The 10,977-nt window shown below is 42.3% G+C and overlaps 1 protein-coding gene across 1 annotated transcript in view; it reads right to left on the bottom strand.

Moving 5' to 3' along the window:
• Nucleotides 1–5,938: 5,938 nt before the first annotated feature.
• LOC107300499 (major histocompatibility complex class I-related gene protein-like) overlaps nucleotides 5,939–10,977 on the bottom strand; it is a gene marked incomplete at its 3' end in the record, with an annotated part of 8,861 nt that continues 3,822 nt past the window's right edge. The window contains exons 2-4 of the mRNA XM_029287009.1: nucleotides 10,032–10,307; nucleotides 7,536–7,826; nucleotides 5,939–6,019 (exon numbers count right to left, since the gene is read on the bottom strand). Of these exons, the coding sequence (XP_029142842.1) occupies nucleotides 5,939–6,019; nucleotides 7,536–7,826; nucleotides 10,032–10,307 (648 nt within the window). The remainder of the gene's footprint in view (nucleotides 6,020–7,535; nucleotides 7,827–10,031; nucleotides 10,308–10,977) is intronic.

Genomic DNA, 10,977 nt, shown 5'->3' with positions numbered 1-10,977 from the left:
GGCTTAACGCAAGGGTCCCCAACCCCCTGGGCCAGTGCCTACTACTGGGCTGTGGCCTATTCGAAACCGGGCAGCTGAGTGGTGGGCTGGCGCATGCACACACAGCTCCATTTGCTCAAGTTGAGCTGTGTGTGCATGCATCAGCCTGCTGCTCATGCAAATTGAGCTGCATATTCATGTGCATGCACGCTGGCCGCACTGCTCACGCAACCCAACAAAGCTGCAAAGGTTGGGGACCGCTGGCCTAACATTCCCCAACCGGCTTACAGGAGGACTTGAACTCACAATCTCTCACTTTCTAGTCCCAACGCCTTAATCAATGCACCAAGTTGGCTTTTCTGCTTAATGCTGTCATGGTTCCGACAGATGAAACTCTTCAAAGAACTTCGAGGCATTGTTTACTTTAAAGAATCTTTGAGTAGCATAGCATCCGGACGTACATAAGCAAAGCCAAAATCTGAATTGCCCTCCGCTGAGCATATAGTCTCAAACACAATTCCCTCCTCTAATTAACAGTCATAAATCACATTCTCCAATTAGTTTGAAATGCAGGCTTTCCCTCCAGTTCTCCAACCCACCATTTCTTATCATCTCTTATTTCAAAAAACCTTGGTTCTCACACTGTTACAATACTGTTATGTCTAACTCACTCCCATGCACATTCCTCCTCCCCTCCAGTATCATCTAATTCTAACTCTAATTCTAAAAGTAAAACATAAGAAGGAAAATGGCTGCATCTCCATATGTAGTCAAAGCAAGAACATCCAATGTTAGCAGCGTTGACAAATGCACAATGTCATGTCCTTCATTCCTGGTTAGATCTGTAGCCTGTCTCTTGGTCAGTGACCGTGGATCTCCTGGGATGCTCAAGAAATATTTTGCAGTCCTTTCTTGGAAGCACCCTGTGATTTTCGACGACAGCTCAAACTTGGAGGGGAAGGGAGGAAGAACATCTTGAGTGTTTTTCTTTTATACTTTCAGGATATTGGACAAAGAAAAAGGAAGAAAAAGAAGAAGAAGAAGAAGAAAAAGAAAAGTCCACCACTTCTGACGATGTTCTTGAATCAGTGATGAATTACAGGTAGTCTTTGACTTACAATCACAGTTGGGACCAGAATTTGGGCCACTAAGCCACGAGAAAGATCGAAATTATGGAACTTTGAGTCCATTTAATTAAAGGAAACGTCATTAGCATTTTCTCCAATGGTTGCTATTGTAGCAGGGAAAAAAAATATGCGGAGGGACCCGGACATTCCCTTATTTCAGACAAAAAAGATCAGCTCTTTGCAATGGGGAGACAGATAGCCTGCAGAGACAACACAAACACATGCCCGTCACTGTGTGTGTTTGTATCTGTGTGTGTGTGTGTGTGTGGAGGCCAGACCTATTTTTGGAAGGTTTATGGAGATTCTCAGCTATCCAGGTCATGGTTGTCCCAAAGGTGCTTTTTTTTTCTTCAAGAGGCTGAAGAAGCTTCTTGGACGAGAAGCGAAACATCTTCAAAGAAAAACCAGAAAGTCCAGTTGCCTCTTGAAAAAAGCATCTTTGAGATATTTTGGGAAGGGTTAGGTCCAGTGATGGGATTCAGCCAGTTTGCACCAGTTCGGCAGAACCAGTAGCTAATTTTTTGTTGCCCAGGCCCAGAATGGACTTCCAGAAGCGGCATCCACATGGAGAACTGGTGGTTCACATATTTGAATCCCACCACTGGTTAGGCCCCAGGCCTCCCCTCGGTAACAGGAGGAAAAAGTTAGCAAATGCCAGCAGCGGGTAGCAGCACACAGGGCCATGGGAGTGCAGGCAGCCCAAAGGGTAGAGATGGGAGGGAGATAGATAGGGTAGGAGGGGAATTGAACTGAAGGCGAGCAGGGCAGAGCAAGAAACACATGAGGCCCTTGGCTAACAAGGACCTAATGATTACAATTGGGTTTACTTGAAACTGATGTTGCTAAACAGTGCAGTCACGTGATCTTTTGCTTCATGATGGCATCGCCCAGCAACTGAAATTCTGGTCCAAGTTGGGGTTGTTAAACGAGGACTACCTCTAAAGCAGTGCATCTCGGAAAGTTGGTCCGGTAACTTAGGTGGCCCATGAACAGATGCACAGCCATATAAACAGGACAAATAAATCATGACGTGTGTCAGAACCCATATTCTAAGGAGACTCTTTTCTATCTTTAACTCAAACTCTATTCTCTCTATACTTCTGGGTTCTGCCATGCTCCTGGAGGGGTGTGGGGGGGAAACACTGGGTTATTGCTGTTTTCCTCTATCGCTACACTGTAACACTTCTCTGTTTCTGCATACTTCCTCTATGAACTATCTTTCCCCTTGATGTCAGCTAGTAAGGGGGGGGAGGAGAAAGGAATGCGCCTCCAGCAACTGGTTTATCTCCGCGTTTGGAAGGGAAGGTGTGAAGAGTCGACAAAACATCGCTGCAACCCTGAGGCAGCCCGGAGTTACCTACTCTTTCCCACAATGGACTTAACACCTGGGGATTGGCTCATTTGAACTGACCGGATGAACTTTTGGGTGGGGTTTTGCTTGGGACACTTTTAACCTATTGATCTGAACAGGAAACCCTCAGATCCTGTCTATTATGCTTGCTGTCAGCTTCTCCTAATAAAAGTTCCTTTTGGAAGAAACTGCTTCCACGAGTTCTGCTTTCTTAGGATGAAGTCTTGAAGTGGGCCCTGACGACGTGTCTTTTATGATTTAAAACTACTACTACTATTATTTGTATATATTGATTTTAGCTTTTTTGTACACCACCCAGAGCCACTTTGCCTATGAGATGGGCAGCTATGTTTATATACGATGAATAAATAACATTTCACTTGCAGCTTTTCAAGGGCTGGTGTTCTGCACCATGTGACTTACCTCAGCATTATGTCTTATGCGTTATGTCTCACAATTTTTGAGTTTCCTGGCAAGGGCATTTTTATTGTAGCAGATATTTAATTTGTGACTGTGATGTTTATACGGTTAAATCCTTGCTTTGCATTTGCTCAGATGCCATCGAGTCGGGACTCGCTCATAGCAAACACGTTCGTGAATATTGCCTGTATTCTATTTAATACTACAGATTAAATTTTTGAAATCTGATATGTCTGTGAATTGTAAATTGCTTATAACTATTGTTTCATTCAATTTTGAATTTTTTTTGAATACAAAGCATTAACTCTTAAATAATAATAAATAATAATAAAGTTGGAAGGGACCTTGGATGTCATCTAGTCCAACCCCTTGTTCAGACAAATGGTTGTCCAGTCTCTTCTTAAAAACGTCCAGCTTTGGAGCATTCACCGCTTCTGGAGGCAGGTTGTTCCACTGGTTAATTGGAGAAGAAGCTGGTTTCGCTTCTTCTGTGCCAATGTAAATTTTCAGTAAAGTAGTATACTCTTGGTAAAATCATGTCCCAGGAATTTCTTTTTCTGGAAATACCAACTGGACAGTTGACAATATCAATCGTACAAACTAGTTCAGGCAATCACAAGAAGCCGATACTGACACAAAGGTGCTTAAAAAGAAAAGTAATGGGACAAGTTTTCATGACTCAATCCCCAGGGGTGTAGAAGAACTACTAGAGTCAAGAGGCAGTAATAATTTGCACACAAACGGCTCATAAGCCCATACATGGCAACATTGAAAATATAACAGTTTTGAATTATCATATAAAATATTTCCCTCTCCATCTCAGTCAGAAATACTGCTAGTACACCTTATTTATTTGTCTGCTTGATTTATAACTCACCTTTATTTGTACAACTCAAGAGAGTGCATTAATTATTACTTAATTACGAATCAATAAAAATAAGGCTCCATCTGTGAATTTTTAATCAAAATCACGGCACAAGTCACCTTAATAAGATCTGAAATCTTACTTTAAGGATGCTGTTGTATTTTCTACTAATGATCATTTCCAAGAACACCACCTTTTACAAAAATATAACAATTTAAATAAAATACACATATTCATTACACATTACAAACCTTCAGGAAGCTATAAATACAAATTCAGAAATACCAGCCATCTCATTAAACTCACACCTAATTTCAGAGCAAATATTCATATGACCTTTGCCTGATCTTTTGTCTAAATGTTTTTCTAGCTGCTCTTGCAAGCTAGAACCAACCAACCGGGCAAAATCAAACTTAAAAATATCATCAGAGTAAAAATGACCTAAAGATCAACCCGATTGGTTTCCTAATGAATATGCCCAAATTTCAAATGTAACAGAACTTTTTAGTAAAGAACCCTAAAGATATAAATAAAATCAGGAAATTGCACAGAGAAATTTGATTTGACTTAAAGACATTTTACCCTAATTAATTCTGTCCTATTTTATAACTTGGTAGTTTTACCTTGAAGAGTCCTTCATTTTCAGAAGTCTCTCTCTCTCTTTCTCTCTCCCGTCCCTCCCTATAATTTATTACACTCTGTACTTCTTCATGCTTTCAGATTGTTTTCCGTAGATGTCCAGGATACATGGGCAATTTTCTACTCCTTGCAGAATAAATATTAATCAGAACTGTAAATAAAGGAATCCTTGAAAGAACCTGAGTAACAGCCAGGATTTCCCAGCTGTTTTTGACTGATTTGAAAGGCGAACCAGTACTGGATAGGAGGCCACTAGGAAATCTCAGGCTGCTGGAAAAAAAGACACCCAGAAGATGACCAAGGCACAATATGTCAGTATTGCTGCCAAAAATGTACATTAGCACTATAAGATAGCCTTTGGCCACATTCCAGAAGTGTGGACTTCAACTCCCAGAATTCCTCAGCCAGCATGTGTCACTCTAGGAGTTGAGCTCAACTCAAAGGAGACTTTCCTTAAAGGTCAGTCAGCCAATTTTAAATGGTAAAAACTTAATTATTTGGACAAGCTGTTTCTTGGCTTCCTGCTATGGGTGAGAAGGAAGCCAGAAGAATAGACATTGGTGTTTCTAAAGGGAATCAGTGAACACTGAACACTTGCTATTTCCTAGAACATCTTTAGAGTGGCATTGTTTAAATGGGGCTTTTATACCCCTCCAGACCCTCTACATTATTTTTGCTTCATTGTTGTCTGAATAAAAATAATTTCCAGATACTTCCACAGCAGATAAATAGGATTATTTTCCACAAAAGTAAACCATTCCTTTTTAGCTTCACAAGAAACAGATTCTTTTACCTGTCCTACATCATTGAAAGAGAAACAAATGAGATCTTGCATTGGAAGAGCAGCTTCCCAAATTCCCCAAGTCTGGAGGAGGGCTTGGAGGGTAGTTGAACAAGTCATGCTGTAAACTTCTGTATTGTGACTGTATTGTGGCTAGGAGTGAGGGTCATCAATTTGTCTGACTCCTGTTCCGAGGATTTATCTTCCGATGTTTGAGAAGTTTTCCTTTTCTTCTTCTGCACTCCTGAGATTGGGACAAAGAAATTGATGGATTGATTTGATTTTGTTTGTGTTATCTGAAAACGGTCACTGACCTGACTCATTGCTTAATCAAATCAGTGAGAATTTGTTCAGCTGTTCAGTGATTTTTGTCTCATTTTACAACTTTTCTTGCCACGGCTATTAAGTGAAACACTGCAGTTGTAACACCGTAGTTAAGTGAATCTGGCTTCCCCATTGACTTTGCTTGTCAAAAGGTCGTAAAAGGTGATCATACCGCCCTGAGTCCTATGGGAGAAGGGCGGTATACAAATTAAATTAACATTAACATTAACATCATATGATTCCAGGAAATTGCAACCGTCATCAATACATGCCAGTTGCCAAGTGTCTGAATTTTGATCACACGACCATGGGGATGCTGCAATAGTCATTAGTGTGAAAAATGGCCATAGGTCACTTTTTTCAGTGCTGTTGTTAACTCTAAATGGTCACTAAACGAATGGTTGTAAGCTGAGGACTACTTGTCCTCTCTTCCCGAAGCAAATCAGACTTACTGATGCACACGATGAGTCCAACCAATGCCAGCAGGAAAGCAGCCAGAACTCCTCCCAGGATGGCACCCACAGCGAAAGGGACTGCAAGGGGAAAAGAGAGTAGCAGGCTCAGAGCTTCCTGTTAAATAAAGGCTGTCATGGTTCTGACATGTTACACTTCAAAGAACTTTGAGGCATTGTTTACCTTAAAGAATCTTTATTCAAAATAACATGGCATAGGTACGTACATGGTCGAAGCCAAAATCTGAATTCTCCTCCCCTAAACACATAGTATCGAAGCACAATTCCCTCCTCCAATTAACAGTCATAAATCACATTCTCCAATTAGTTTGAAGTGCAAACCTTCCCTCCAGTGTCATAACCTGCCATTTCTTATCTTCTCTTATTTCAAACAACTTGAAGAATACTCTACTGCGATATTGTTATGTCTAACTAATCCCCATACACATTCTTCCTCCCCAGCACCATCTAATTCTAACTCTAAAAGTAATACACAGGTTAAAGGGAAAATGGCTGCATCTTCATATATTGTCAAAGGAAGAACATCCAATGTTAGCAGCCTTGACAAAGCCTTCCTATCCTTTGCTCCCTGGAATGTAGCTCACATTCCCCAAATAATCTGGATTAATCTCCAGAAACCTGATCAAGATTGGAGCTGGAGAATTCTAAGAGTTCTCAAGGCCAGAGATGAGAAAAAACCTCAAACTACATCTGTCCTGAAAGTAACAAGTACTTGCCCAAGCTTGGGTCTGATTATTACTTGGAGGGGAGGCCACTAGGAAATCCCAGGGCTGTATATTTCACAGGGAGGTTAAACAAAAACCCTGTAAGGCAATGGGAAATTTCTCCTTCCCTTCCACATTTACCTGGAGGAGTCCAGGAAATCAACAAGAGTCAAGTCAAGTTTGACTTGATGTAGGCTTTACCAATTAATGTAGTTAGGAGTTAACTAAACTCTGCCCCCTCCCCATGCAGGTGTATTTCCTGCATTGCAGCAGCAAACACACAAAAACTTCCACTAGGACAGTGGTTCTCAACCTTTTTAATGCCGCGACCCCAACCGGTCGTAAGTCGAGGACTAAACCGGTCGTAAGTCGAGGACTAAACCGGTCGTAAGTCGAGGACTAAACCGGTCGTAAGTCGAGGACTAAACCGGTCGTAAGTCAAGGACTACCCAACCGGTCATAAGTCGAGGACTTTCCCTGCCCGGGAGCGCCGCACATGCGTGGTTCCGCCCCCTGCGCCGGCCGAGGCGTAGCTGGCAAGCGGCAGAGATGGAGCAGGCCGACCACCAGCTGGCCCAGCCCAAAGGAGGTAAGGCACCCACCGGAAAAGGGGAAAAAAATGGCAAACAAAAAAATGGCGGACAAAAAAAATGGCGGACAGCCTTGCTTGGCGACCCCCGTGAAATGGTCGATCGACCCCAAATGGGGTCCCGACCCACAGGTTGAGAACCACTGCACTAGGATCTTCTAATCCAGATTGTTGAGTCGTCCCTCGAGTTTGCCACTGTTTATTCCCTGGGACAAGAGTCACTATCCAGACCTGGCCACCTTTTCTCTAAGGCCAGTAGCTCCTCTCTACTTCTGCCTCTCACCTGTCTTCTCCTCCCAGCCCACAACCAGGGGCTCTGCAAGGCTGCCGTGCTCCACGTGGCACCGATAGCGGTCCCTCTCCTTGGGATTGATCCGGATGCTGAGCCAGGCATGATAAGTCCCATCGGAATTGGGAGCAATGCTCTTCTGAAAGGTTTCCTCCTCCCAGATGACCCCATCCCTTCTCCATGTGGCGTTGATCTCCTTGGGGTAAAAGCCAAAGGCTTGGCAGACCAGCGTCTCCAGCAACCCAGAGGGATCCATTGAGTGGGTGACTTTCACTGTTGTGAGCTCTGCAAAGAGATGAAATGAAGAGAAGTTCCGCTCAGCAGTCCCTCTGTGGCAACACACAAGTGGGAAGCTGGACTGGAAAGGATTCTGGGCAATTGTTTGAGGAACTGGCTCTCTCCTTTTACGTTAGCCTGTCCCATTAGATCCAGAAGAGAAGGGATGCTGCCGATACCATGGTGGGGTGACGCGGTGGTTAGAATGCAGTATTGCAGGCTAATTCTGCCAACTGCCAAGAGTTCGATCCTGACTGGCTCCAGGTCGACTCAGCCTTCCATCCTTCTGAGGTCGGTAAAATGAGGGACCCAGATTGTTGGGTTCAATATACTGACTCTGTAAACTGCTTAGAGAGGGCTATGAAGCACTATGAAGAAATATATAAGTCTTAAGTACTATTGCTATCTGTCAGGGACCTACAATTGATGGGTCAGTGGAACTGCTTGCCTTCAGAAGTTGTGGGTGCTCTTTGGTGGACATGTAGGGATGTTAAAGCCTTTTGGATTAAGATTTGGTGGAATATTCAACAGATATTTAAGAAAAAGATAAAATTTACACCGCAGTTATTTTTATTGGGTATTATGGACAATTTGGACCAAAAAGAAATGAAACTGATGTTGTATTGTATAACAGCAGCAAGGACCTTAGTCGCTCAAAATTGGAAAAAAAAGATGTTACCAACTATGGATGATTGGAGACAGAAAGTATCATATTTTGCAGAGATGGCAAAAATATCCGCGTACCTGAAGGATCATTCTCAGGAAAAATTTATCTCAATGTGGAGAAGATGGATAGATTATATTCAGAGAANTGAACAAAAATATGTATATTAAATATTGATATATTTAAAAAAATTTGTATGTATTTTAATGTTATTTTAGAGTCATAGCAAGTTTATACTAGTGTGTAGTAATAATGAGTAGTTTTGAATAGATTTGGATTATTGTGTGTTTATTTCCTAGATTAGCTTTGGGAAGTCCTGGGGGGGGAGGGGGGAAAAGGGTAGGTTTATATTATAGATTTATATGTATGATTTTTTAAGGAGGTGCCCGGTGATACCCCAACTGCACAAGACGGGATGGTTGAGTGAGGAAGGGAAGTAGGGAAGAGGGAGGAAGGAGGAGTGGTGGTAGAACAGGGAGGAGGAAGGAGTGTGTAAGTGGAAGAGGGTGGTGCGGGAGGGGGACACCGGACACGTCCGTGAATGTTTTGTTTAGTTTTATTCTCTTTGGTTGATATTGTGATAAAAGATTTATGTTTCTGTTTTTTAAATGAAAAATAATAAAAAAATTTTTTTTTTAAAAAAAAGAAGTTGTGGGTGCTCCAACACTGGAGGTTTTTAGGAAGAGATTGGACAATCACTTGGCTGAAATGGTATATAGCTGTGGTGATGAATCTATGGCACGCGTGCCACAGGTGGTACGCAGAGCCCTCTCTGTGGGCATGTGCACCGTTGCCCCAGTCCTAGGCCTTCAGCTGGGTTTTATAAAATCTTTTTGCTTTAGGCCTCCACCACCGTGTGCAAAAAAAAAAAGGTTCAATCAATCAACCAATTTCAACTTCTCGTGGGGAAAAAAAATCTCACAAAGTTGGAATTGATTGATTGAACTTTTTAGTCCCACCCAGTCTGCCGTTACCACCGCAGCCACACCCACCCAATGGGCCACGCCCACCCAGCATCCAATGATACATAAGTGGGTTTTGGGTTGCAGTTTGGGCACTTGGTCTCTAAAAGGTTCGCCATCACTGGTATATAGGGTTTGTTGCCTGAGCAGGGGGTTGCACTAGATGACCTCCAAGGTCCCTTCCAACTCTGTTGTTCTGTTATTCAGGTCCCAGGCAACAGCCCTTTTCTGCCATGGTGCCCACCTATCAAACATTTTCTCCCCCCCCCCAAATAATAGGTTAACTATGTCCCTTTTGAGGTTTCAGAAATCCCTCAAAACCTGGTTATGTCATCAGGCCTGGGAATCCCAAGGAACTGAAGACTTGTTTAGTTTCTTCACTATTGAGATGAATATACTCACTCTCTCTGCCTGAGGTTTGTATATTTTTAATTTTAATAGCCTGTCACATTAAATGTTGACTTTTTAATATTTTTAATTGTTCCTTTTATAGACAGGTAGTCCTTGATTATATAATTTTCAAATGTCTGTTTTTCTCTGGCAAAAGGGAACCCATCAAATTTCCCTTCTGCTTGTTTTCAACCTCACCTTTTCTTGCAAATGCTTCTTTCCCATATTCCAGGAACTTCTGCAGCAGTCCAATGCAGATCTCCTCCAGGAAAAGCTTGTTTCGCTGGAGTCTGTCCAGGTCGGCCTCCCAGGCCCTCTTGATCAGCTGTGCCTCATGATCGGTTGCCGTCCAAGTGAGGGTCTCCTTGTCAAAGCTGAGGAAGTCCCTTCCATCATAGCTGTATTGGTCATACCCTCCTTTGCTCCCATCTTCCCTGAGCTCACAGCCATACATTTTCTGCCAGGTGTGAAGCCCTGGAAACAACAACAGGGAAATTCTGTTTATATATAGCACCACAGTGCAAACATAGAGTACAGTCACCATGTACTTTACTGCTCAACTGTTTTAACCTAACAGGAAACAGGAAACTCTACTTGGAACAAAAGAGCATAGAGTACATACCATAGATCCACTGTGATGACCCAGGGCACAGCACAGAGGCAATGCAGTCAGCTAGCAATTCAAACCATCTTTTAATTGCTCCAAATTTTCCCCAAATGCTCCCATGTTTCTGGCAAGCCTCCAAACAAAGGAAGACACAAACACCTTCAGTCACCTCTGGTTGCAAGTAGTTTCACATACAGTCTGATTAGGAGAGGAATTTACTCAAGGCCACGGAGATAACAAGGAATGACACATACATAATAAACCTAACATGTCTGTGTGAATACACACTTGCCTGAGCAGTTTCAAAAGGGAAGCCAAAATACAGTCCGAGATCTTTTTTTTTTATTATTATTATTATTTAGATTTATATCCCGCCCTTCTCCTCGTAGGACTCAGGGCGGCTGACAATCAATTAAAATACATAAATAACAATACAGGTTTAAAATTAATTAAAAGAAATATTAAAGATTGTCCAATTTAAAATATTGATTAAAACCCCTCTAAAAATTACCCTAGGCCAGTCCTGCGAGCTGGAAT

Source organism: Protobothrops mucrosquamatus, unplaced genomic scaffold (genome assembly GCF_001527695.2).
Source record: "Protobothrops mucrosquamatus isolate PMUCROS unplaced genomic scaffold, P.Mucros_1.0 scaffold7262, whole genome shotgun sequence".
Taxonomy (NCBI): Eukaryota; Metazoa; Chordata; class Lepidosauria; order Squamata; family Viperidae; genus Protobothrops; species Protobothrops mucrosquamatus.
The sequence above is the reverse complement of the archived record's forward strand: the minus strand, read 5'-3'. Positions and strand labels throughout refer to the sequence as shown.